Source organism: Peromyscus eremicus, chromosome 4 (genome assembly GCF_949786415.1).
Source record: "Peromyscus eremicus chromosome 4, PerEre_H2_v1, whole genome shotgun sequence".
NCBI classification, from domain to species: domain Eukaryota; kingdom Metazoa; phylum Chordata; class Mammalia; order Rodentia; family Cricetidae; genus Peromyscus; species Peromyscus eremicus.
The window spans coordinates 68,835,953-68,863,806 of record NC_081419.1 but is presented as its reverse complement, the minus strand read 5'-3'; the positions used below and the strand labels follow the sequence as shown (position 1 = coordinate 68,863,806).

At 52.4% G+C, this 27,854-nt stretch overlaps 1 protein-coding gene across 2 annotated transcripts in view; it reads left to right on the top strand.

The window, feature by feature from the left end:
* Prdm11 (PR/SET domain 11) overlaps window positions 1-27,558 on the top strand; it is a 47,566-nt gene extending 20,008 nt beyond the window's left edge. Inside the window, exons 4-7 of one of the 2 annotated variants that reach the window (XM_059260979.1) lie at window positions 1,138-1,205; window positions 14,547-14,734; window positions 19,577-20,191; window positions 21,241-27,558. In XM_059260979.1, coding sequence (XP_059116962.1) covers window positions 1,138-1,205; window positions 14,547-14,734; window positions 19,577-20,191; window positions 21,241-23,405 — 3,036 coding nt within the window. In that variant the 3' untranslated portion in view covers window positions 23,406-27,558. Of the gene's footprint in view, window positions 1-1,137; window positions 1,206-4,940; window positions 5,363-8,353; window positions 10,440-14,546; window positions 14,735-19,576; window positions 20,192-21,240 lie in introns of those variants that run through there. The other variant, XM_059260978.1, reaches the window with a different exon arrangement.
* The last annotated feature ends 296 nt before the right edge of the window (window positions 27,559-27,854 follow it).

Below are 27,854 nucleotides of genomic sequence, written 5' to 3'. Positions count from 1 at the left end.
ACATTAGTGAAGCTCTGCCTAAAGCAAAATGAAAATAAAACACCAAAAAAGCAAGTGAAGTAAGAAAGGAAAACTCTGATAGATAGAAGAAACTGGAGTAGGCACAAAGAGATGATCAGTGGATGGGAATAGAGTTTTGAGAAACTTTCCTTGACACTGCTCCAAAAGACAGAGTAAACTATGAAGAGGTAGTTAAGACACGGAGGACTGAATGAGCTATTCTGTTTATTTAAGAGAGATTCTACCAGAAGAGATTGGAGAAAATGAGGAATTCTACTAAAAAACAGAAAAGCTGAGAATTTTCCAGAACTGAAATGTGGACATGATCATTAAGTAGTGAAGAGAATTTTATAATCTCTGTTTCAAAAACCACAGTGCAAAATGGTGGCAAGGACTGAGCAAAGGGAAAGACAATAGACTATAAAAGATCTGTAGTAGACTAAGGTTGCTTATCACTTGGGTCAAGAAAAACCAGAACTATTGTGAGAGAAGACAACACCCATGCTCTTCCCTTCCGTGTATCATCCTTTTTGAGTGCCTCTCTTTCTGTCCTAACCTTCAAGCTTCAAATCTTTTCCAGATATGTCTTTTAATGACCCCTGCCCTCTGAAAGGAAAGTCAGGGACAGCCTAGAATCCCATGTCTCAAGGGATCTTGATACTCAGAATGATTGTGGAGTGTAGACATTTGGACACAACCCCACCCCAAACCCCAAGGGTCTTGAATATTCGAAGTTTGAGGAAAGGAGGAACCCTTTCAAATCACAAGAGCCCGGCCCCCAGTGATGGCCCCCATCTCCCACAGACAGTGCAGAGAGAGAAGGGCTGGATTCAGCTTTTGTCACACAGCCCAGTACCTGTGGTGCTCCTGGGCCATGTCGCCAGGATTCCATCAGTACAGATGAGAGGGCGGTGACCATTTCCTCTCTGCTCTTCTCCAGGGTCTCTGAGGGAATGGGAGTGGGTGGAGAGAGGACAACAAGGATCCTTGATGCCATCTTGGGGGGGGGGGGTAGTGGGGACAGTGTAGGAGGACAGGGGGAGAGAAGTGAGACTGAGGATGGAGCTGGGCCCTGGCCTTAATGAGAAGGAGCCCCTTCTCTAATGGCCCCTTCTAGACAGTCTCTCTGTTTTACAGATTGTGGACAAGAACAACCGCTACAAGTCCATAGATGGGTCAGACGAGACCAAAGCCAACTGGATGAGGTGAGTCCCATCCCTGCCGGCTCCAGGGGGCCCCACCAGCCTCTGGGATGAGCCAAGGGAGTGTCTTGAGCTTCCAGGCTCTCAGAGCTCTCTCCAGACTGCTCCAGAACTGCTGCTGGCGGGGTTTGAGAGAACTGCCCTCTTCCCCTAGGATTCCATCACAGGCTCTAGTGGAGAGCCTGTGGCCAGACCAGTAGGCTGAAGGAATCCTGGAGGCTATAGAGGCCATGGGCTCCTGGTAGAATTCCTGCAGAAGAGGAGGATGTCCCCAGCCTAGAATGGACCAGAGGCATTTCTCCCAGGGCAGATTCCTGCTGCACGGGTGGCAGCACTCCAGGGAAGACCCAGAAGCCATACCGTGGCTGTGTGAGGGTGGAGGCTCCTGACATCTCCAGCTCCCTTTCCCACGGGGCTCACGCTAGGCTTGACTGCTGACAACAGTGGCTCTACTCTGGCCCCAGGCTGCGGCCTAGAAGTGTATGCCAGAAAGGTCCTAAAAGTCTAGCCAGCGAGAGCAGAGAACTGAACAAGGGTGGCCACACTGAGTTGGGATCCAGGCTCGTGTGGGTCCTACTAGTGGATATATGTTAGGAGAAGGGTCATTCTGTCTTCGGTACCACTTGGTGGTCTCTATCTGGGACCCAGAGGTGGTTGACAGGAGATTTAGATCTGGTTGGGAAAACAGGGATGCCTTCACAGACCCAGGGGCCCAGCCACATCATGGGTCAGAAGCCTTGTCACTGTGTAGTTCTGAGAGTCTCAGATGGGTTTCTTGGGGACTGATGGGAAGACAGGAGGTGGGGACAGCAAGGGATGTCTCAGGGAGTTGGAGCACGTGAGAAAGAGCTGGTTGGAAGTAGGGGAGTCATAGGAGGTCCCCTGTGTCCCTCTCTGTGGCCTCACTGCCACCTGTATGTCCTCGGAACTGCAGCTGGCTTGCAGGGCAGTTTGGGTTCATCCTCTTATTGAGGGTGCAGCTGTCCCCACTACCACCGAACAGGTGCAGAATCAGCACCTACACATTGCCTCCTCTTATACAAACTGGTCAGCTATCCCTGAAAGCGGCACAGGAAGTTGGGCTTGACACTCCCAGCCACCTCCTTCTCCCTTGGCCCAAAGGTCCAGGTCAGCTCGACGGTGTCTCGTATCCCTTATGCTGAGCACTGCTTCTGCTCAGATACAGGCTGGGCACTTGAGAGTAGGCCAGCCCAGCCCTGCCCAGTCCTGTCCTCTGCAGCCCTACAAGGCTCACACCTGCCACTGCATAAATGACAGAGAAGAACAGACATGTGCTGTGAGGACCCGGATGGAATAGAAAGGACACATGAGTCTTCAGAGGGGCCAGGACTTGGTTGAGGGCACCTAGAGCAAGTGGGCACAAGCCTTGCAGGGATGTTGTTAATGGACAACACAGACCAGACCCTGTCTGGGTCTTTGCGTCGGTCACCGCAGCCAGGTCCAGGCCAGCTGAAAGAGCATGTCTGATGCATCCTGGTGTCAGGCTTTTGCACTGTCACTTGTAGGGCTCCAGGAACTATGGCTTAGAGAGCTGACCTGTCCCTTGTTGCCTCCCATTTCTGAGCTTTTGTTTGGGGAAAGGGCTTTCCCACAGCCTCTTAGAAGATGTTGTCTCATCTCAACCAACTAAGCCATTGTTTAGCATGCCAGGGCTGCTGGTGTAATTTGATTGGGGATGGATCTGGGACATGACAATTTTGCAAGCTCTTTATAGTGACTCTGATGTGGCCATTCAGGCTGACAGCCATTGCTCTGTGCTGGTGGTCATGCCCCAGTGATGAATGGAGACCAAAGCAGGGCAAAGTCTTGCTCAAGTTCATGCCATCCAATGCAAAATGAGGACTGGGCCCCATGTCCCTGGACCTACAAACCAGGGTTCTTGATCTGCAAGCCAGGGTTCTTTCTGCTAACACACAAGGGACCAAAGAGAGCATGGCTTCTTGTGGCTGTGGGTGGGTGCAGTGGGCTGGAGTCTGCTCCTCCAGCCTTGTTAGCATGACTCTGTCCTGATGTCCCTAGCCTGTCCTGACCCCAAGCGGCTCCTTGGTGGTCTTAGTGGATGTGTCCTGGCTTGGAAAGGTTCCAGGATCCAGTGGTTGTGTTTGTGTGTGGCTTTGCTTTTGGTAGCGCTTGTTAATTTACAGACACACTTAGTTGTGCTCTCACAGACCAGGGTTTTGGGGATGATTTGATGGATAGATGTCTTTATGAAATTAGTCGTGGGCCAAGCAAGGGATAGGTATTCATGTTTTGAGTGTTAATCTATGCAAGCTCTGTGTTAGGTGCTCCGCGTGCAGTAATTCTCAACCAAGGGCTGTTTTGTGCCTTCGGGGGCCACTTGAGACATGTGTGCCTTTGGCGCTGCTTTCAAACATTCTAGATGAGCAGAGCTTCATGCATGGGTACCCCTGGTTTGCACTGGGGTAAAAGGTAAGCGTGTTATTGGACATTCCACGTTGTACAGTAATCTCCTCGTCTCCTAACACAGACTCTGTGAGCGCCCACAGGGGCATAATTAAGGCCCTACAGGGTTCACCCTAGTTTTACAGAGGCCCCTGTGGTCCCCACCCAAGGATAGTCACAAGTCTGTCTGAATGCAAGACCTTGTCCTGAGCTGGGTACCAAAGCCCCCAACTTTCCTTTATCTGAGTACACTCTATTGGCTGAGAGGAGAGAAAGTAGGCTGGAGGAACTGAGCACTGCTGATCTCCGCTGTGGTTTGGGAAGCACCCCTAGGTACGGGTTGGGATCCGAGTTTCCCTCTGTCGGATCACCCTGGTTCCTCCTTCTGGGTGGAACTTTCAGAGCTATAGTGAAAGGTGGATAGAACCACAACGTGGAAAGATTGGGTTCCAAAGCCAGAGCAGCTGCAAGGTCAGGTTGAAGAGCCTCCGAGGCTATCCTAGTGTCCTTCCAGGGGTAACTTATCTCTCTGTGGATGCTCGTGGGTGCCTCACATCTTAACCAGAATGCCACTCCATGAGGAGCCGCTGGTGGCGCCCTTGAGGGGGAGGAGCTGGTTTTCCTCTGCACATACACAAGGGACACGAGGGACGCTGGGCAAGGAAAATGAGCTGCACAAATGACAGAACAAGCTTCCTGTGGTTGCAACATGATGGACACTAGCAGCTAATGCCACAGACCACTGTAGGGCTACTCTTTTTTATTTTTAAAATTTTTATATTTTTATGTGTGTGTGTGCACACATGTGTGCAGATGCTCACAGAGGCCAAGAGGGGGCAACAGACCCATTGGAGCTTGAATGACCGAGTTTGTGAACTCCCTGATGTGGTTGCTGGGATACGAACTCTAATCCGCTGTCATTGTTAACCACGTAGCCATTTCTCCAGCCCCTTAAGTTGTTAAGGCTCTCATATATAGATGGAACCGGCAGAAACTGCTGTGGTTGGTATCCCCACTCTGGATGGGGAGAACGAGTCAGCAAAGGTCAAAAGAACTTGAACTGCCTGGTGCTCAGGGCAGATGAGAGGTAGGGTAACCCTACCCTGCAGTTACTGGGCTCCTTCTACCTCTTCTTCCTGCCTTTCTTCTAAGGAGGAGGGAGGGAGAGGCATCACTGTAGGAGGAGGGTGTGGTGGAGCCTAGGTGGCCGCAAGTGTTCCCTGGCTTCCCAGATGGGGCCTGTGATTAGGAAGGACGACCACCCTCATTGACGGTCATTTACCCAATTATGCTTTGTGGGATATTCAACCCAAGGAACGTGCTGCCCCTGGCGGAGCGTAAGAGGAAGCCTAAATTCTCCAAGGAGGAGCTGGACATTCTGGTCACAGAGGTGACCCGTCACGAGGCGGTTCTCTTTGGGAGAGAGACCATGCGACTGTCCCATGCCGACAGGGACAAGATTTGGGAAGGCATAGCTCGGAAAGTCACCTCCGTCAGCCAGGTCCCCCGCTCCATCAAGGACATTAAGCACAGATGGGATGACATGAAACGCAGGACCAAGGACAAGCTGGCCTTCATGCAGCAGTCGCTGTCGGGCCCAGGGACCGGGGGCCACACCCATCCCCTCATGCTCACCGCCCACGAGAGGGCCATCAAGTCAGCACTGCTCACTGCCCAGGCTGGGCACGGCTTCCCCAGGGCAGCACTGGATGGTATCGACAGCCCTTCTACCAGCTGTGAGTATCGCTGCCTGTCCACAGCCTGAATGTGTGTGTGTGGGGGGGGGGCTTGCTTCCTCACGTGCACCCCTTCCCTTTCTAGCTCCCAGCCCTCCCTGCCTCCCAACTCTTTCCATACCTCCATCCTACTTCCGTCCTGCCTCCACGTCCTGTGCATCCATTCTGTACTAGAAGCTGGCTTGGGAGCAGGAAGGACAGGGCTGCATCTAAAACCTACACAAATGACACTTGTAGGGATAAAAAGCTTCAGATGTGTCCAACTTCTGGCCTGAGGGCTGCAGGCACATCGCGATGAGTGTGGCCCTAACCCAAATCATAAACTTGTTTAAAACATTACAAGCTATTGTTTATTTATTTGTTTGTTTGTTAATTTGTGCCTTGAGCCGGAGCTTTGTAGTGATCTCGTTGTGTTGCAGTGCCAAAAGGTTAGACATGCTTGAATTAGACCATTGCTCACACTTAGAGGAAGGATAAGGGCTGAGCCAGTCCAGGGCATCCCAGCCTTCCAGCCTTAGACTTGTGTGGTACCCAGGGCCCACATGGGCTCTGCTGTTCTGCAGCCAGTGGGGCCCAGTGTCTTCAGTCTGTGCTGGGTCTGCAAAGCACATGAAAAGAGGTGCTGCAGCTACAAAGAAGATCAGGCCAAGCCTGGCGGAGGAAGGCGTCTGAAGGGTGATGAAGAGTTAACCAGGCCTGGTGCGAGGCGCAGAGGAGGGGAGGGGAGGGGAGGGTGAGCAGGCTGGGAACAGCATGTACAAGGCCCACATCAGGAAGGCGCTTGGCACGTTCCAGGAACTGCAGAAGCCAGGGAAGCCCCAGCATAGCCGGCAGGGGGAGGGGCAGCACCACAGCAGCCAAGTGGCTGGGCCGGGGAAAAGACCTTTCTCCGTGATCACCCGGTCACTTTGCCTTGTCCTCTGCACTCCAGTCTTCTGTGTTTGATCTGCTTCTCTCCAGTTCGTGCTCTCCAGTCTTCTCTCCAGTCTTGGTGCTCACCTGAGGCTGGCCAGGCTCCCTCCCTGCTCTCTCCATTCTGTTTCCCTGTGGTCCCTCCTTCTTGCCTCCCAGCCTTTCTAGTTCACCAGAAGGGGGAGCCATTGGAATCCCTCCCTGAAGGACTCCACCCCTTCCATCCCTCCTCTTCACACATCCACGCCCACCCTCATCTGCTGTCCTCACTGCAGGCCTGTGAGCAGGGCAGGAGAATCCGAGGAGGCTGTGGGGGCCAGCACCCAGCCAGCAGGAAGGTGGTTCTCAGAGTCCGCCTTCCTCCCTGGCCCCTTGCCAAGGGGATCTGCTCATTTCCTGTTTGGCTGGGGCCTCTGACAGGTGGCCACTCACAGAGTCAGCCTCGGCCGTAGAAAAAGCGTGTTCATGATGAGGCGGACTTCCTTGTTAGCCAGCTGAGGAAAACAATCTCCCAGAAAACGGAGGTGCCCCTGAGACATCAGAACCGGACTTGAGCCTGGGTCTGCCAGGGTTTGCTGAAGCCCGGGCGGGGGTGGTGGGGGCAGTATCCAGAAAAGTCTGTTTCCTGAATCCTGCCCTCCTCACCCCTCCATCTCCTAGACATCAAAGATGATGAGGTTAGCAGAGGTAACCTGGGCTGCAGGAGCCCCCATATCTACTAATAGTCACCGATTTCAGCCAGGCTGGGGCCGTGGTGGCCTGAGGGCTGGCTGGGGAAGGGGTAACGGCAGCTCAGAGTGCTCCTTCCCACCCTTTCTGGCGTCTGCTTACTGAGCATGCTCAGGAAGCCCTAGGCTGTCGCTGTGCCAGCCCCATGAGACCCCAGGAGCCTTAGGAAGGAGGAAGCCACTTAGAGGAGTAACTTTTTGGGAAGTAACTCTGACTTTTAGCCCCACACCACAGGCATGAAGGCTCTTCCTTACAGCAAGATGAGTCTGTCACAATTTTTATTTCTGCTATGGGAATCTACCTATACCGTGGCCACCTGAAAGTTCGAGACCCCTATGTTCAGGGTCTAGGGCCCTTCCCTGTATCCCTTATCAAGGAGGACTAGCCGTCTGTCTCACAAGTCCTACATAATCAAGCACTCATGGGTGGGTCATGATGTGTCTGACCTGGCAGCCTACCTTAGGGGACGACAGGGTTGGTGGCTTGCCCCACATAATCCTGCTGATTCCTGCATCAGCCTTTCCCTCCCATCTACAGCCATTTGGCATCCTGGGCTAGATGGCTCAGTGGTTAAGAGCTATTGGCTACTCTTCCAGAGGACCCAGGTTCAATTCCCAGCACCTGCATGACAGCTCACAACCATCTGTAACTCCAGTTCCAGGGGATCCAATGCCATCTTCTGGCCTCTACGGGTGCTACATGTATACAGTGCACAGTATACAGTGCACAGACATACATGCAGACAAAATACTTATACATAAAAAATAGAATTAAGATCTTAAAAAAAAAATACAGCCATTTGGCATCACCTTGCGGTAATTTTTAGGTTAGGATTCCGCAAGGTGGCCCCAGGCAACTTGGAAAGCGCCTCCCTTGTTGAAGCTGGAGCTCACAGAGAGTGGCTTAGAACTTCTGACAGGGTAGTACTTTCAGCTTGGCAATGCACTGTAAGCTCTGGGATCTCATAGTCCAGCCAGCTGCCCAGCCAGGGGCCCAGCAGTTCAGCAGAGCGTCATTATTGTTCCTTTGAATGCAGCGGACTGCAGAAATGCAGTGACACAGTCAAGGTCATAAGCCACCGCAACTGGGGCCTCCAAGTCCTTGGACTGGACTTCTTCCCTGGAATGTAGCTGCCTCTGTGGGAAGAAGGGAACCAGCTCCTGCTCAGCCTTCGCCCAGTGCCTGGCCCACACACCCCGGGGACTTAGGAGCAGGCATTTCTCCGTGGGCGGCGCCCTTGTAGGCTGGCGTGGCGTGGGCAGTAGGGGTGTTCAGAGGTGGGCCTATGACCAGGGCTGCCCTGTCTTCCCTGTTGTAACCATCTGTCCTTTTCTCCTTGCATGCCCTAAGATGATGAAGAGGAGGAGGCTCCTGGACCCTCCCGGCAGCCTCTTCGGATGCCCCCACTACATCCTCCAGAAGAAGAGGCCCACCTGGCCAGGCCCACACTGCTCTGTTCATCTTCTTCCTCAAATCAGAGCCAGCTGTTGGGCCCTAAGCCAGAGGTCCTGCCCCATCCCTCACCCCAGGCCCAGGCCTGCAGGACCCCAGAGCCTCATCCCAGCTCACCCACCATGGGCCTGGACTGGCATCTCCTCCATGCCCATGCCCACCAGACTGAAATGTTCCAGCGGTTCTGCCAGGAGCTGGTGACTGTGCACCAGGACATGGCCGACAGCATGCATGTCATGAGCCAGGCTATGGCTGAGCTGAACAGCCGCGTTGGTCAGATGTGTCAGACGCTGATGGAGATCCGGGATGCAGTTCAGGCATCTCAGCGGGGGCCAGGAAGGGCAGCCCCCATGGACTCCGCTTCCCAAGCTCAGGCACCCCTGCCGGACCCTACACCAGATCCCCCAGAACCAGCCCCCACACGGACTACCAGGTCTCGGAAGAGAAAGCACAATTTCTAACCTGGCCAGTTTGCACAAGGAGGAGCTATGGCTTTGAGATGGGGGAGTCTCTTGGGTCCAGAAACAAGACTGATGACCCTGGGGCTCTGTCATCCCCTCACCTGGTGCAGTCCAGCTTCCTGTGCTGTAACAGAGCAACGGAGCGGGTGTACAGGTTCACCCCCTTACCTCAGGAAGATGCTCAAGATACAAGAGGAGCTGCCTGCTTGATGCTTGCTTGGCCTAGAGGGTTGCTCTCCTCACGGCCTGTATCCTGCATCCTGTGCAGCAGGCCTTGCTGGGGCAGGGGGCAGCATCCGAAAGAATCTTGCTTCCAACTCAGGGCTGCAGCAGAGCTGACCTCCCAGGTCCTGATTCTGCTCTTTCCCAGGTGGTTCGGCCTGTGGGTGGGTGGGGCTAGCTCAGCAGGGTGGGTGGGGCCTGGCCTTGGCCCTGTGCTTGCCCTGCGTTGTTGCTCAGCTGCTCTGCTTGCCTTTTTGTGGAAGGAAGGAGAGTGGGGCCGTGCTGATGAGGGGAAGGAGACGATCTTGCATTCTTAGTGCACTGTAAGCTTTTTTCCCAAGCCTGTGCATACAAAGCAGGCCATCTCAGGGAGCTTTCTGAACAGTGAGGAGGCAGCCCAGTCAGTCTTTACAACCATCGATTGCTGGTCATTCCGATCACTGTCGTGTACCTCAGGGGTCAAAAATGACACAGCCATGTAGTGGTGGACCAGGACTGTGGGCCTGGCCAGCTTCCTTCAAGAGGCCAATTCTAGAGTGCTAATAGATGCTCCTTACCTAAGTTCTGCCTCTGCCCCAGCTTCTGCACTTGGAAGAGGGAACAGAACCAGCATGGAGATAGATGAGTGTACCAGTCTGCCGTGGCCCCCAGTCTCACAGCCAGTGGTGGGGAGATCCAGGGGCCAGGCCTCAGGAGCCAGCAGGCAGACTGTCCACTCACTGGCTCCTAATAAGGCCAAAACCCAATCAGGCCATGTCCAGTCCACCTCCCAGCATGCCTTGCCTCTGCTTGCTTGGGCTGTGTACTCACTTAGCATACACACCTCTAGCTTTGTGGTTTGTTCAGGGGGCGTGGTCAGAGAGCTGGGTTCTTAGAGTTAGGCAGGGAGACCAAGCTGAAAGCTTAGCTCTGATCTAGGTGCAGCTTTGTCCTCGCTCCTTGGCCTGAGGCTGATCCCAGCAGACCTTTTGCACCCCCTCCCTTTCCCCTAAGAGACTAAGTGGGCCTGGAAGCCTACTGGACCCAGTGCCTGCGGAGGCTGTTGCTAGAGCTCTTTACAAACACACTCCATACATTGTCCTCCATGAGGCGAGTAGACCGATGGCACCTGCCGTGTCCCTGGACCCTGGGCTCCATCGCCCCAATTTGTGGTTCTTTCGGGGGGTTCCTGCCTCCTCAAACTGAACATTGTCTTGTCCAGTAATAGTCCAGTGCCTGGAATTGCCCTGCCTACCCATGCTGGAACCCAAGATAGCCCTCTCAAAAATTTTTGTTAAGATGGCAATAAAGCAAAATGGATGTCACACTTCGAACACAGCCAGGCTCCAGGATCTTTTTTTGGTGTGTATTCTCTTTCTTCACAGTCCAAGGAAACCTACAAGCCCCCAGAGCAGGGATTAGATGCTTAAGGGGAAGTGTGTGGGGAAAAGGGCTCTGTGACCCTTGCATTCCCTGGATTTCATAGGCTCCCCATGGCCATGCCCAGACCCATGCTTGGCCCTCCAAAGGAAGGCAAGGACTTGTAGTCCAAAGGCAGCTAAGCATCCATGGATGCTGGTCAGCTGTGCTTCATTTTCCTGCACATCACAAGTGGCATAGTACTCAGTGAATTTAACCTCATGCTCCCCAAAAGTGTTAGGGTTTCCAGGGAGAGAAATAATTTCTGGCTGGAGACTTGAGAGGCTCCTGGCTGTCCAGGGGGTGGGGTATCCTGAATGAGACGTGCCTTCGTAGTAGCTGCATGCCCACTGATCTTGGTAGCTGCCTGTGAAGGGCAGGGCCCTGCCTGCCGAGACCCAAGACTCCTCAGAGGAACAAGAATGGCTTCCTCTGGCATTCACCAGAAGTGTGCCCACCACAGAGCAGTCTTCTCACTTGTCCTCAGCCTGGCTTACCTCCAGTTATGGGGAGAGCTTCCTTGAAGCAGGAATCCCCAAACTGTACCCTGTAATATCCTTTCTGGATAGTTCTTAGCTACATTTGGCTTTGGAATCTAGACCATTCTCTAAGTTACTGGCCAAAATGCATAGCCTTGGAAATCAAGTTAGCAATTTACAGGAGATACAAGACACTCCTCTGAATCCCAAGGTCGATGTGACTGGTTGGCCTCTACTTCTGGTCTTAGGGGAAAAGAAGCCAAATTAGAGGCTGTAAACTAGGAACAAGGTCAGAGTTCAAGGGACAATGGTCAATTTGAGATGGAAATGATTTCTGCTCTGGTGTCTTGGTGGCAGTGGGGACCAGGAGGCTAGCATATTCAATTGGAAGAGGAAATACATGGGAAACCTGTGCCAGCTTTCCCAAGGGAAGCCTTGAAGGAAGCCCATAGGATATAGGGACAGTGCTTTACAGAGGCTGGGTGACCACCTAGATGGTGGGTACCAGAGACCTAATCCAGTGACATCACAGCCCAGGCAGGCTCTTCTCAGCCAGTCTTCCCATTTCCGTCTTTCTGGGCAACTTCCTTTCTGCTGGAAAGCTGTCTTAGCCTAGCCTGGCCTGTGTCGGTCCTATTAAACAAAGTGGACGCCCCCACAGGCCATTTTAGTTCTTGAGTCGGAACCCATAGTCATTTCCTGACCAGCTAGAAAATATGGTTTACTTGATAAGACCCAGTGGGTGAGGCCTGAGAATTGTCTCCTGTGCTTATCTGTCGAGTACCCAAGGCCAGTGAGGAGACAGGACTGAAAACAATGTGTTATCTTCTGGAAAGATTCAGTCCAGAACCCCTGCCCTCACCACCACTGCCTGTCACCTTTCAATTACTTCTAGGGTGCCTAAGTCTGAACAGACAGCAGTGAACTCTGTCTCTACAGGACAGCCTGGGCCAGGCCTTTCCCATTCTGTTCTCCCAACAAAGTCTCAACGAAGGGGGACTGGGAACTCAGACCCTCTTGCAGCCAACTGAGCTTGGCCACAAGGAGGAGATGGTTCCTAGAAATCTTGGGGTCCTCAGCCATATGACCAGGACAATAGCTTCATAAAAATGAGGACAACAGGATTCTGAGCATGGGCCAAGCCATTGAGCGTTACCACTTTAAAGTGTAGGGATCTAATTAGGGGTGATGGGTGCTGGATCTTAGCTGCATGCAGTTAGCTTTCTCCTGAAAGTTCTGTCGCACAAATATGTCTTGTCAGGGGACTAGGTGGCTGTGATTCACCCACGGTTGCCATATGTATCTCATTTCAAAAGCCAAGTTTTGAAACAACCCAATGCAAGATGCTCAACACATTTTGATCTGATGTTGAAAATACTTTGTGATCTGTACCAAGACTGAGGGTGCTCTTTCTAAATGCTGGCTCTTGTTGGGTAGAACCCACACTGCGGGGGGAAGGGGTGCCAAGGGAAATGGATGCAGATAGTTTGAAATGTTTAGACCCATTCCAGACATTGCTGTTTTGATTCAACAAACCTTGATAGGAACTTGTTCCTTGTTTACCTTTTTTTTTTCTCTAGCACTTAATATCTGATGGCTGTCCAGAAACCAAAAGGGGAAAGGAAGCTGGTACTCTTAATGTGTTGTGTGAACCCAGTGGTTCTGGAGAGAACACACCAATGGGATTTCTGCCTCCCTGATGTATCTGGAACAGAAAAGCTAGGAGCCATCTCCGTACTGTGCCCTGCTGACCGTTAAGCTGGTTGTTTTTGGACACCAATATCACTCTTGCTAGATTGGAAACTTGGAGATATTTTGCTCATGCAAAAGAAATTTCAGGAGTGGAGTTGAGGTGGCTGAGCGTGATTCCTGCAGTCTTGGAGGCCTGTCTTTTGCCTTGGCTAGCATGTTATACCTACTTAGAGATCCCCTACGAGATTTTCACAGCTCAGGGGAGCTCTCTGGTGCTCATATAAGATACTGGTGTGAACACGGGTATACTGAGGCTAAGGTCCTGGACAAGATGTCTGACCCAGGGCTGTAAGCACCGTTGACATTGTCCAGGAGCTCAGTGTTTGCTCTCTCATTGGTCTTCGCCCCTCCAGCCTACGATAGTAGGTTCTGTCACCAGAATGGACAGTTTCCTGGGCTTCAGAGGATGTGCTGGTAAGGTGCCAGCCTCCTCCAAGGCTAGGTCGAGATGACTCTAGAAGGACCTTTCCAGATAAGAGCAGGGTGGATATGAGGACTGCAGGCACTGCCCTAGGGATGTGGGGGTCTTCTTGGAGCTGCTGGCTCCCATTGTCACCTTGCAAAGGAGCTGATATCCGCGTGAGCACTTCGATAAGTAGCACAAACTTTATCGAGCCAACGTGGGAGGTACATACGATTCCCGAGGTGATCCACCCAGAATGAGGGTCATGGTTAAGACATAGGTGTGTTTACTTCAAGCTGTTCTTGCTGACTAGAAGCATTGTTGAAAGACATTGTAAACAGCTTTGGCTCTGACCTATCTCACTTTCCATCACAGCAGTACTGTTTTGGAGATGGGTAAGGGGATGCCTGGATGTTGGAAATGTCATTTGATGGAAGCTGGGTGAGGGGTGTGGGTCCTGAATTGGACGGAACTTCAGTGGTGTCTTGGGCATTGCTGAGTTGGTGCTCTCCGTGCCCACATGGAAGCCACAAGTTGTAGTGGGGGCAAGTATAGGCTGTATAGCTGCATCATCCATTAATTAGCTGGGTCTTTGGGCAAGTTGCTCAGCCTCTCTGAGTCTTTCTATCCTTAGCTTAAACTATTTAGATTAAGCAGATGTTGCCAATCTTCTGTTGGACTCATTGGACCAACTGTAAAGACACTGCTCTTTAACCCTGATTGGGCTGTAATTAGTCACTCCTAGAGCATGGGTTATTTCTGATAAGCCTAGTGGAATACAAAAACAGCCCAAAGCCTCCCCCTGCCCCAGCTGCCATCAGAGGCCTGAGGTTTAAAAGTCAATGAAAATGGAGCTGGAGCGATAGCTCAGTGCTTAAGAGCTTTGGCTGCTCTTTCATAGAACCCAGGCTTGATTCCCAGCACCCACATGGTGGCTCACAAGCCTCTGTAACCCATTTCTGGGGGATCTAATGCCCTCTTCTGGCCTATGGGAGCAATATACACATATGGTACACAGACATACATGAAGACAAAACACCCCTACATACAAAACATTGAAACAAAATACATTTTTGTAAAAGTCGATGAAGGGAGAAGGGAGTGGCCGCCTGCTGTGGAGTCTGGTGTTGGCGGTGACCCATGGGCTGGCAGGAAAGGTACCATCCAGTCTCAGACACACAGATTGTTAAGGTCCGAGAACTGGCTAGACATAATGCAGAATACGGATGTAAGCAGGAGAACCAGCTCTAGTTAGCTGTCTCTAGGTGGGACAGCAGCTTTGCCTACATGCCCACGTACCTTAACCACTTGTGCCCTGTACTGGAGGCACTCAACCAGGTGTGGCCTATGGTTCTCACCTGTCCCCTCCCCCCCAGGTACGTGGTCATTTCCCGGGAGGAGAGGGAGCAGAACCTCCTGGCATTCCAGCACAGCGAGCACATCTACTTTCGGGCATGCAGAGACATCCGGCCTGGAGAGTGGCTGCGGGTCTGGTACAGCGAGGACTACATGAAGCGCCTGCATAGTATGTCCCAGGAAACCATCCACCGCAACCTGACCCGGGGTGAGTATGGGCAAGGGAAGGAGCGGTCCCTCAGGACCACACACACAAGGCTAAGTCCACAGGGCTAGGTTGGTACTTGTTGTGAAAGGACACACCCACAAAGCTAAGGTCAAGCCCACAGGCCCCAGGCCATGCCCACAGGGCTGAGGCCATGCCCACCAGGGAGGTTGCACCCACTCTGAGCCACCAAAGCCCAGAAAGCCCCTCAGGGAGTCTTCCAAGCAAACCACTGAGGATTGCGATATCCAGCAGGCAGACTAGACCTCAGCACAGTAAGTCGGCAGCTACCCCAGGGAATCATCTTCCCTAGGAGGCAATCCTGAGGAGATCAACAAATCCCAGCCAAATAAATTATTGAACGAACACTGGTCCTGTTCCCCGAACTCCAATTGGTGAAAAGACACTTTCCACTCAATACCTCAATAGATACTTCCTGTGTGCTAGTTGGGTTTCCTACACATTGCCACGTGATCAAGGTAATGGGAACTAACCCACCAAGATGCTCTGAGAATCCGTGGAGCAATGTACTTACTACCATTAATGCAATCTCTACCTTGACCGTTATTAAGTGCTTGGTTGTAAAATTCTAGGCTGGTGATTGCTGTGGCATCAGCCCCATCATCATACAGATGACCACACTGAGCGTTACAGAAATGCAGTGGCTTACCTAGGGTCACATGACTAATGAGGCCAGAGCTAGGTTTCCAACTTGAGACATCTAAAGTGAAGGTCTAAGTTCTAACCAACAGTGGCCACCAGACAAAGCCAGCCTCAGGATGGTATTGCTGGACTTGTTTCTGTCAATCCAAATGATATAGAGCATGAAGGAATGATTTCTACCAGAGGAAGGCTGGAGGACCTTCTTTGCACAGAAGCTGTGCATCCACATGCCTAGAGTCCATTGGGTCTACAGAGCCAAAGTCAGGCCCAAGCCATACTCTACCATATTTTTTAACTAACCTCTTGGCTGGAGCCAGCCTTGTTTGGAAGATGATTGGAGGAGACAGAAGCAGGTGCCTCATTGAAACGAAGCTGACTTAGAAGATAAAACCATACAGGCCTTTGGGTGCCCAGAAGCCATCTGACTTAGTCAAAAGCATCTGGCAATTGCAGGAGAGGCAAGAGACCTGTGGCTAAACTCCTCTCCTGTCCCCTTTGGAGCTGAGCTTGGGCCGTGCTGGTTTCATTAGGAAGGCATGTTTCTGTGATGAGAGGTGGCTCATCTTGACCTCTTCCTGCAACTCCAGAAGTGTTCAGCGAACCTTGGTTGCTGGATGAAAGCAGGAGTGAATGAAAACGGCCAAGGGCTTTCCAGAAGAATCACACTCCCCAAAGACAAAAGAAAACAGAGAGAAGTCTCAGCTGCAGCACCGATTGCAAAACTTGGATTCTTCTGGAACATTTCTTCTGGTGCCTTCTCCAAAGCACCTGCGTCATCCTCAGAAAATCCTGACACCTAGGGACAGTTTAGAGAAAGGTGTGAGTTTGGGGGAGTGGAGGCCTGGCACCCGGACTTGAGAGAGAGCAAACCTTGGAGACACAGGACGAAGCTATCTGTCATGGCTGAACTGGTGCAGGAGGACACTAACAACCACGGGGCGAGCAGAGCTGTGAGGAAAGTGGTCCTTGAGAGTGACCGGGGGCGTGGTGGCTGATTGATGGAGGCTAGACTTTAGGTACAGAGTCTGGGTCCTTTAAGGGTGTCTTCAATGGCCTGTCAGCCCCGCTCTGGAAAGTCCCCTTTGCCCACTCACTAAAGATATGACAGAGGGGTGTGTGTGTGTGTGTGTGTGTGTGTGTGTGTGTGTGTGTGTGTGTGTGTGTTTGCAGACCAGATGTCAACCTCAAGTGTCATTCCTGGGCAATCATTTGAGACAACTCTTACTGACCTGGACCCTCCCAAATTGGCTAGGCTGGCTGGCTAGTGAGCCCTAGGGAGCCATTTGTCTCTGCCTGCCCAGCACTGGAATTGTAAGTGCCTGCCACCACACCTGGCTTTTTTCTCTTTCTTCTTTATTTCTTCTTTTGTTTTCACATCCCAACAGCAGTTTCCCCTCCCTTCTCCCCTCCCAATCCCTCTCCCCACCTTCCCTCCCCCACATCTACTCCTCCTCCTCCTTTCTCTTCAGAAAAGGGCAGGCCTCCTGTGGATATCAACCAGCCATGGTGTATCAAGTTGCAGTGAGACTAGGCACCTCCTCTGCTATTAACTGGACAAGGCAACCTGGTAGGAGGAAAGGGTTCCAAAAGTAGGTAACAGAGTCAGAGACAGCCCCTGCTCCCTCACTTAGGAGTCCCACAAGAACACACCAAGCTACAGAACCATGTACAGAGGGCCTAGGCCAGTCCCATGCAGGCTCCCTGCTTGTCAGTTCAGTCTCTGTGAGGCCCTGTGAGGCCAGGCTAGTTGATTCTATGGGTTTTCTTATGGTGTCCTTGACCCCTCTGGTTCCTACAATCCTCCCTCCCCCTCCTCCCCAGGATTCCCTGAGCTTCACCTAATGTTTGGCTGTGTTTCTTTGCATCTGTGCCCATCAGTTGCTGGGTGAAGCCTCTGTGATGACCATTGGGTACCTGGCTATTTTTTTTTAACGTGAATTCTGGGGATTGAACTCAGGTCCTCATACTTGAAAAAACAAACACTTTACCAGCTGAAAGATCTCCCCAGTCCCCATCCTCTTTGTGTATCCCAGGCCGGCCTTGAATTTGATTTGCAGCTAAGGCTGGATTTGAACTCCAGAGGTTCCTGCCTCCACCCCCAAGCACTGGGATCACTGAGGCTCCACCGTACCTGGCTTTTAGAGAGAAGGGCATCTTCATAACTGGAGGCTGCTTAACCAGATCGTCTGTTGTTATGGAAGTGTTAGTAGGAGCCTAGAGCTTCTGGAGAGAATGTAAATTATTCATTTGTGGTTATCTTTGAAGGATAGGCGTCTACACGTTTAGGTGATCTATGTGGGGATTTTGTTGTTGTTGTTGTTGTTGTTGTTGTTGTTGTTGTTGGCTCTGGTTTTATCCCTGAATGTCATGGAAGATTTGGAATAGAATTCATAGTGACCTTTATTAAAGGTCATCTCTGGATCAGAGGTTTTACATGGAAGCCATGAGTCTAGAAGGGTTTCCTGCTTGTCCTAGGAAACATGGACTGCTTTATCTTTGAACACAGAGACAATGGTAGTCTGATTGTCACCCTGACCTCCCTGCATCCTCAGCTCTCTGATGTCTGTTGAGTCTATGAAAGCTGAAAGGGCACCCTTGAGTTTCAGAGGTTTGGCCTGGTGACTATGTCACCTGCTCTGTGACACAGACACATTACATTAACACTTTAAAATTTCATTTTATGTATGTATTTTATGTGTATGGGTGTTTTGTCTCCATGCCTGTCTGTGTGTCACATGTGTGCCTGGTGCCCTCTGAGGCCAGAAGAGGGCGTCTTCTGGGTACCCTGGAATTAGAGTCTCAGAGTGTTGTGGACTGCCATGTGGGTGCTGGGAATTGAACTCTTGTCCTTTGGAAGAGCCGCCAGTGCCTCCAACCTCTGAGCCGTCTCTCCAGCCCACACATTGCATTTTTAAATGGTTTTTCATCTCATCATTACTAAGCTTTCTGTGGTTCTGCTGGTGTGGAAACTGAGGCTTCTGGAAGCTGACTGAGTGCCGGGAGCCTGGGATGAGGTTGTTACTTAAGCAGCTCCTGTGAGGACAGAATAGAGACCTGAGTGGCTTAGCCTTGCTGTGCTGTTATCTGTGGGAGCCTGAAGACTCGAGGAAAGCGGCTGAGGAAAACCAAACACAGAGCCTCCTGACCTTCACCCAGGGGCTATGAAATAAATCCTTCCACCAGAAGCCTGGACACTGTACATTCAGAGCAAGCCTCTGCTCAACGTTACAGAGTCAGGACCCTGACCCTGACCCTGACCCTGATTCAGAAAGCCTTTGAGACTGCCCAGCCCCACAGGCTACTGCCAAAACTTTCTGAAAGCTGAAAGTGCTTTCTCAGCATGCTTCCCCCTGGGTATACCAGCACTCTGTAGTGGCCTGTGCTAGTCTGCTGGCCGTGTTAAAGAACCTAAAATAGCTTATTATTGGTGAGCTCACCAACCTTGCAAGGTAATTACAAATGATAGAAGAAGAGACATCTGTATTTGAGAACGCTTTGGGTCTTGTGGCCGCCTTCTCCTTATCTTGAGGGAGGCTGACATACGACATTTTTAGGAATCTCTCTTGCATTTCCAACCTTAGCCATGACTGAGAACCACAGACCTTTGAACCATCTTTCTTGGTGTACTTCCGGTCTTCAGGAGGATAGAAAGACAGCGGCTGTGGGGTGGCTGTTTCTCCCAGTTCTCCAGAACCATGAGCATGGAGTAAGGCGGGGCCTGTGCTGTCCCCGGGCCTTTTACTGAGGCACAACACCCATCCTGCAGCTTCTAGGGGGCACTCTGTCCCCTGGTGGACGGACACTTACTCAGCTCTGAAGTTTGTTGTTTTAGTCAGATGGGGAGGGATGCTGTCTCCTAGGATCATAGTATGGCAACCCCGTCCGTCCGTCCCCATAGGACGGTAACTTCTTTTTATTCTCCCCTTCAGACCCATCCCAACTCAAGGGGCAGCATTTATCCACAGGAGGGTTCTTGAAAATCGCCTCTTTGTGAAGGCCTTGTCCTGGGACTCTAGCTCCCATGATCTGCCCTTCTTGCCATTTGGGTCTCAGCCAACCCAGGTGGTCAGAACCAGGAGGATGTGTAAGGCGACTCCCTAGCAGAAGGCCCGTTCTGTTTCCGGTTGGTTTCTCCATTTGGGGCTTTTCCCCACATCCTCACACCCTGGTTTTCCTTCCTAGGAGAGAAGAGGTTGCAGAGGGAGAAGGCTGAGCAAGCCCTGGATAATCCAGAAGACCTAAGGGGTCCTGTGTTGAGACAGGGCCGAAGTCCCTACAAGCGCAGCTTTGAGGAGGGGGACATGCACCCTCAGGCCAAGAAGAAGAAAATAGACCTCATCTTCAAGGATGTACTAGAAGCCTCACTGGAGTCCGCTAACATGGAAGCCCGCCAGCTGGCCCTGAGCACCTCTCTGGTCATCCGGAAAGTCCCCAAGTACCAGGACGATGACTACGGTCGGAGTGCAGCTGCCATGACACAAGGCATACAGAATATCCGTCGGACCCAGGGGGAAGGGGACTGGAAGGTCCCCCAAAGGGCGGCCAGAGGACTAGGCCCATTGGAGGATGAAGAGGAGGAGCCTACGTCATTCAAGGCTGACAGCCCTGCTGAGGCCTCTCTGGCATCCGACCCCCATGAGCTGCCCACCACCTCCTTTTGCCCTAACTGCATTCGCCTGAAGAAGAAAGTGCAGGAATTGCAGGCAGAGCTAGATATGCTTAAGTCCGGGAAGCTGCCTGAGCCCCCCATTCTGCCACCGCAGGTACTGGAGCTCCCTGAGTTCTCAGATCCTGTAGGTAAGTTGCTGAGGATGAGGTTGCTGTTAGAGGGAAGAGCGCATGGCGCGCTATGTGGAGGGTGGCCCAGAGCTCTCTGTCTCAGCCACCTGCCAGGAGACCCAGTGAGTGCAACGCAGAGGCAGCCATCTCCAGGGGTGGGAACCCACTCCCTCAGGGGCCAGAGGCAGGCTGGCTTGAAGCTCGAGGGGGGGCATTGCATGTGCCAACCTGTATCCTCCTTGTCAATAAAGGACGTCCCATTGCAGGAGGGCTGTGTGCTGTGTTCTTGACCTGCTGTTTTCTCTGGGGGTGGGGTCCCACTGTTTTCTCCCCCTGGCCCGACTTCTCTCTCCCCAAGTCCTGAACTGTGTCTGGGGGTGTCTGCTGGGAGCTCTCACAGCTCCCCGAACTCAGGCCAGGAGCACGGACTAGTCCACTTCTTCCGGACTCTGCCCAGACTACGTGGTACTTGGTACCCAACCTGGAGTTCTAGAAGGACGAGGAACCAGAGGACCTGAGGCCAACAGCTGTGCAACTTTGTCCTGTTTCGCTGGCTTCCTGGGTCTCTTCAAGTTGTCACACCAAGGCAGAACTGGGCATTGATTCTGTGTAGATCTGCAGCTAAGCTGGGTTGTTTCCCTCAGCTTTCCTTCTCAGCTACCCTCAGAATGGGATGGGGTAGACATAAAAATACATTTGCCTCAGTATCCAGGCTGCCTTCAGCCTTACCCTGACCATATCAGTGGTGGGCATTCCAGTGCCAGGTCCTCCAGTATAACCTGAGTGTGTGACATGAAACATTCTGCTCCTTCTAGAACATTCCACCCCAGAAGCACCCACAAGTCAAGACTGAGCTTGGGTGCAGGCAGCCTGGAGCCTGGGTAGTGTCCAAAGGCCACCATGGACAATCCATGGGGAGGAACCATGAGTGTGGAGAGCAGGAATACCCTTTTATCTACTTCAGGCTGGAGCTCCATCCCCATGGGGGCCTGTTCTCCAGCAGTACCTTGTTAAGTCTGTGTTGTCAACAGCGCATGTGACTGTTTCCTTCCCCTCTTATCTTCCAGCCTCGGAGAGCATGGTCTCTGGCCCTGCCGTCATGGAGGATGATGACCAGGAAGTGGATTCTGCAGATGAGTCCGTCTCCAACGATGTGATGACAGCCGCGGATGAACCCTCCAAGATGTCCTCCGCCACCGGACGCCGCATCCGGCGCTTCAAGCAGGAGTGGCTGAAGAAATTCTGGTTCCTTCGCTACTCCCCGACCCTCAACGAGATGTGGTGCCACGTGTGCCGCCAGTACACGGTGCAGTCCTCGCGCACTTCCGCCTTCATCATCGGCTCCAAGCAGTTTAAGATCCACACCATCAAGCTGCACAGCCAGAGCAACCTGCATAAGAAGTGTCTGCAGCTGTACAAGCTGCGCATGCACCCGGAGAAGACTGAGGAGATGTGCCGCAACATGACCCTGCTCTTCAACACCGCCTACCACCTGGCCCTGGAGGGCAGGCCCTACCTGGACTTCCGACCGCTAGCAGAGCTGCTGAGAAAGTGTGAGCTCAAGGTGGTAGACCAGTACATGAACGAGGGGGACTGCCAGATCCTCATCCATCACATCGCCCGGGCACTGAGGGAGGACCTGGTAGAGCGCATCCGTCAGTCACCCTGCCTCAGCATCATCCTGGACGGGCAGAGCGATGACCTTCTCGCGGACACAGTGGCCGTCTATGTGCAGTACACCAGCAGTGACGGGCCCCCAGCCACGGAATTCCTATCTCTGCAGGAGCTGGGCTTCTCCAGCACAGAAAGCTATCTCCAGGCGCTTGAGCGAGCCTTTGCTGCTCTGGGCATCCGCTTACAGGACGAGAAGCCAACCGTCGGCCTGGGAGTGGATGGGGCCAACATCACCGCCAGCTTGCGTGCCAGCATGTTCATGACCATCCGCAAGACACTGCCCTGGCTGCTGTGCCTGCCCTTCATGGTGCACCGGCCCCACCTTGAGATCCTGGATGCCATCAGTGGCAAGGAGCTGCCCTGCCTGGAGGAGCTGGAGAACAACCTGAAGCAGCTACTCAGTTTCTACCGCTACTCACCACGACTCATGGGTGAGCTGCGCTCCACGGCCTCCACCCTGTGCGAAGAGACCGAGTTTCTGGGGGACATCCGTGCCGTGAGGTGGATCATTGGGGAGCAGAATGTCCTGAATGCCCTCATCAAGGACTACCTGGAAGTGGTGGCCCACCTCAAGGACGTCAGCAGCCAGACACAGCGGGCAGACGCGTCAGCCATCGCCCTGGCCCTGCTGCAGTTCCTCATGGACTATCAGTCCATCAAGCTCATTTACTTCCTGCTGGATGTGATCGCGGTGCTCTCACGCCTGGCCTACATCTTCCAGGGAGAGTATCTCCTGGTGTCCCAGGTGGACGACAAGATCGAGGAGGCCATCCAGGAGATCAGCAGGCTTGCGGACTCCCCAGGGGAGTACCTGCAGGAATTTGAGGAGAATTTCCGAGAGAGCTTCAACGGGATCGCCGTAAAGAACCTCAGGGTGGCCGAGGCTAAGTTCCAGTCCATCAGGGAGAAGATCTGCCAGAAGACTCAGGTCATTCTGGCGCAGAGGTTCGATTCCCGAAGCCGGGTCTTCGTGAAGGCCTGCCAAGTGTTCGACCTAGCCGTCTGGCCCAGGAACAGCGAAGAGCTCCTGAGCTTCGGCAAGGAAGACATGGTTCAGATCTTCGACCACTTGGAAGCCATTCCTACCTTCTCCCGGGATGTGTGCCGGGAAGGGGTGGACCCCCGGGGGAGCCTGCTGATGGAGTGGAGAGACCTCAAGGCTGATTACTATACCAGAAATGGCTTTAAAGACCTCATCAGTCACATCTGCAAGTACAAGCAGAGGTTTCCGCTCTTGAACAAGATCATTCAGGTCCTCAAAGTCCTCCCCACCTCCACGGCCTGCTGCGAGAAAGGCCGTAGTGCCCTCCAGCGGGTCCGCAAAAACCACCGCTCCCGCCTGACCCTAGAGCAGCTCAGTGACCTGTTGACAATTGCTGTGAACGGACCACCCATCGCCAACTTCGATGCCAAGCGAGCTCTGGACAGCTGGTTTGAGGAGAAGTCTGGCAACAGCTACACGCTGTCAGCCGAGGTCCTCAGTAGGATGTCTGCTCTGGAGCAGAAGCCCATGCTGCAGGCTGTGGACCACGGCTCTGAGTTCTACCCAGACATGTAGGGGGCCTGCACTGCAGAGGTCACAAAGCCGGTGAATATTTTTTTAATCTATACTCTTAAGCTTTGATATATTATATAAATATATATTATATTATATTATATTATATATATATATATATAAACCCACACTGAAAATTTTTTAAAAACCAAGGTGATGTGTCCACCGGAAGCTACTGACAGCTTTCAGAAAGGAGCGATGTCGGCAACGGACTCTTGTCTCCACACTCGGCAGCTGCAGCCTACATGGCAACTCATCTTCGCTCACAGGAGCGCGTTCGGGGGGCCACACGTGTTCCCACCCAACGGTCAAAGCGGCATAAGCTAAATGGCAATTCTCTTTGTCACTTTTAGGTGGCTTTGTTCCGTTTCTGTTATCATGTATCGGTTGAGGGGCTGGGGTTTGGGGTGACGTTCTCGCCTTCTCCTTTTTGGTATGGTTTTATGACTAGGGGGTGGTGGGGCGGGGGGCTTGTGGTCTCCTCACTGACGTTCTGTTCCGGTCCAGTTACATTGCGTCCAGGTTTCCATGGGGTGAATCGGATTTCTGGATCGGACTCTCTGGCCTTTCTCTCGTCGCTTGACTTCAGCTTGGGAGGTCTTTCTTTGTTCATTTTTCCGAATGAACATATCACCTGTCCCAACAACCAATGTATCAGTCCCCCTCAACTGTGAACCCACCACACTCCTCCAGGCCGCCCTCCCCTCCCTAGGTTGTCAGTTCCCTTCTTCGGCCTCTGGAGGCTAAAGATATCAGCGGTTACACTGAAGGCAACTTTCCTTTTCCACATTGAGCTTGAAATCTGGTGAGCAGGGGGAGAAGTAAGCTTTGTGCCCCAGCAGAGAATAAAACATTGTATTTCCATTCAGATGTAGGGCTGTTGGGGAAACAGTGAGCCGAGAAATCTAAACCCCAACAGGACTGCAGTTTTGGCTAAAAACAAGTAAGGTGAAAAGTGTATATTTAACTTCCACAAATCACTTGTATTTTGTCTTTATAATTATGAAATGTGGTGGTGGGGTTTGGGTTTCTTTTAGTAATCAAGGAGCAGCTGTTTTGTCGTTCAAGGGCAGAATCCGTCAATGCAAGTCAAGTCCTGGGCTGTACGGAAGTCAGATGAGAGTCCATAGAGAGGCTGTTCCTTTTGCAACAGGCTGATGGTATGCTCTGCAGCCCGGCAGAAAGGTCGCAAGATGCCGGACAGAGTTTCTCTGCCTATGAACAGTTTCCTATTTTGAATAGAGTTGAAGTGTCCTAAAGAAAAGGAGAAAACAGGAAGCGAGACAGGATTCTCAAGGTACAAACATGTATGCACACCTACACACACACACACACACACACACACACACACACACACACACACACACACACTCTGCAGCTACAGTATAAGCTTTAGAAATGGCCGCTTGCCTCCCCCGACCCTGGGGGCGGACAGTGGTTTAAGCTAGAGGAGTCTGACCAATGTTCACTTATCTACCAGTATACCTCGAAAAGAGTTTTCAGAAACGTGCGTGAGCTGTCGTAAACTTCCTCCCTGTTTCCACATCCAATTTGTGCAGTCTATGCAGATCCCAGAATGTGGATCCGGGTTGTCTACGGGGAAGGGAGGGAGATCTGAAGTACCTGCCCATGGTCAGTTCTGCAGAGAACTGTACCTCTCCTTCAGTGGGGGTATTAGAGATCTAACCACAGGCAAGGCCCCCATGCCCTCGACCTGCCTAGCTGGGCCTACAACTCTGTGGTGGCTTCCTTCCGTCTGGGTTCGTCTCGTCTCTGAGGCCTCATGGAAATGTCATTAACACTGAACATGTTGCTACCCTTTCCTGGTTCTGCAGTCTGTCCGTCCTCCCTCAGATCCTCCCTCTGCCTCCGTGGTCTTGGTGCTAAGATAACTTTAGAATCATTGCTGCTAGCCAATAGCTTTTCATGATATAAATATATTATATATATATATATATATTATATATTATTTTTGAAATGTTTTTGTTTTCAAGAGTGATGTAGCATGTTAAAACAAGAAACAAAACTAAACAAACGAGAAGCTGGGTCTTTCCAACTGTCCCACTGCCAGGTCTCTTATGCTGCCTTCTACAACCAGTTGAGATACCCTGCCTGGTGACTTCCATCCCTCACCTCACTCTGGTCCCCATCTCAACTCCTCGCCCTCTGAGCAGGGAGAGTTAGCAGGAACTAGGGAAGGAAAACCCAAAGCCCCCTTCGGAGGCCTGGGAATCCCCAGCCTCATCCCACTTGCCGGCTCTGAGCTGGTGTCTCCCTCCATCTGCTCCTCCCGCTCCTAGTCAAAGCCTAGCTGGAGCCACATGGGCCGCCGTTGTGAAGCACAAGGTCTCCCACTTGCCCGGCTCCTGCCCTGGGACCTCATCTCCTCACAGACACAGACTTTACTCCGCGGAGTTTTCATTGAGAGCTGAATGGACCAAGGTGGGTTCAGAGTAGGGATGGCTGGCAAGGCAGGTGGGTCTCTCGTGGGCAGCCTGCGGGCATAAATGGTGGCCTGGGCCTTTCCTCTTGCCAACAGTTGCCTTACACGTCTCCTCCCCAGTGCAGGGGGCTTCCTTCACCTGGGAAGGGCCCTCTCCGGGATGGCCCTCGGCCAGACATGAAGCCAGGACTGACTGTCCACTCCCAAGAGGTTGTGGCTGAGCAAACTCGAGTCCTCAGCCATAGAGACAGGGTCTGACATCCCAAGCCAACGTTACCTGAACCTCTTTAAGGTGCCCAGGAGCAGTGGACCTGCCTTGAGGCCTCCATGAACGAACTGTTCCCACAGCACATGGCTGCTAACAGTTGCCAATTCTCTGGTCCTCTGTCTCCCCCACCCTCCCCCTATTCTCTGCTGCAATGGCCTCTGCCTCAGAGCCGCTGAGAAGCTGAGCTCTCGTACTGGCTTACATTCGGCTAGGTGCCTCTGAAACTCTGGGAGCTGGTGACTCTGGTTTTGCCTCAGGATGATGAGTGACTAAGGAACGATGTGGATGAACTCCACACACAGTCTTTTCTCAGCTTGGATGCTCCCTGGGAGGGCCAGGGCTTCTGCCTAGGGAATTTCGTTTGTGAGGCCCTGTGATTTCAGGCCTAGGCATTTCTCCTGCGCCCGTTGGAGAAGGGCTCGGGTTGACCCACACTTCTGGTCTGCCCGGCTCTCCTCATATCTCGGCTGGTGTAACAGACTGTGGAGAGTCGGCCTAGCAGCATACATGCAGTTGTTTCTGATGGGACAGGGCCCTGTAACTCAGTCCCTGGTGCAGAAGTGAGAGTCGTGGGCATAGAATGAATGTGTCTGTGGGGCTGGCACTTATTCACTCTGGGCTGACTAATAGTGACTTTCATTGGCTCACGGTGAGAGTAGGAGGTGAGATGGTATTGAAGATTGGGGCTGGTGGCTGTTGTGCCAACCGGGTACCATGCAGAACCATATGGTTGAAATGTTCTCCTGAGCAAAGGGAAGCAATGACCACTTAGCATGTGTGAGACAGGAGGCCTGCTCAGCCCCGTGGGCAGCTCCTGCCCAGGGAGAATCCCTGCAGGGACAGCAGAGTCCAGGCATCAGAAGTGGCAGCACTTTAGTTTTATAATGTCGGCTTGTGGCATCTCATGATGCCAGGTACGTCCGCCTTGCCCCATCCTCACTGGGGAATGAGAGCCCACTGAGCTCCAGGATCCTCTGTAGCCAAGTTCTTCCTGGAGCCCTTGAGTGTGAGGTGCCTGGAGCCCCTGTCCTCTGCTCAGGCTCTGTGTTCCCAACTTGAGTTGGTTTGCTGAGGTTTCTCGTTGGCTTGTTCGTACCAGACCTTTGATTTTGCGCAAAGACCCTGGAGTGACTTAAAACACCTCCTAAGTGTTTTTCATTTGTTTGGAGGAAGAGAAACGGAGGAAGGTGTGAAGGTGGACATGGCCGTAGAGAGATGGAAATGGACTTGAGATGTTACCCAGCCTGAGCTTGAGGGCTGCATCCCGTTGCTGCCTACCTGGAGCTAGATGGGGACCAGGAGAGGCCACATGGGTTGAAGTCTGATTTCTGTCTTCTAGAACACACCTTTGTTTTTCACTTCTGCCTCCAGGGAAATAGGAATTTGGCATCCTAACCTGTTTTCAATGTGTGGTCTGTGCTAAATCACAGGTCAGATTTGTGCTTTTTTTTTTTTTTTTGTGGTCCATGCACCCCCTTTGGGCATAGGCCCCAGGTTCACTGGAGAGGTTGTGTGCCCTGAGTGCCCTTTAAGAGGCAGCCCAGTCAGACTGGGCTAGCAACTGCAGCAGGGAGAGTGGTCCTCCAGAGTGAGGAAAGGCGGGCACAGCAGGCAGTTAAGGTGGGATCACTCCTTTGTACACTGCCCTGGGTTCTAATCTGACCATTCCTCCAATCCTTGAGGGAGAAAGTGCATCAGATGTACATGGTCCTTCTCGGAGGAACGCCCTTCTCCAGTCCTC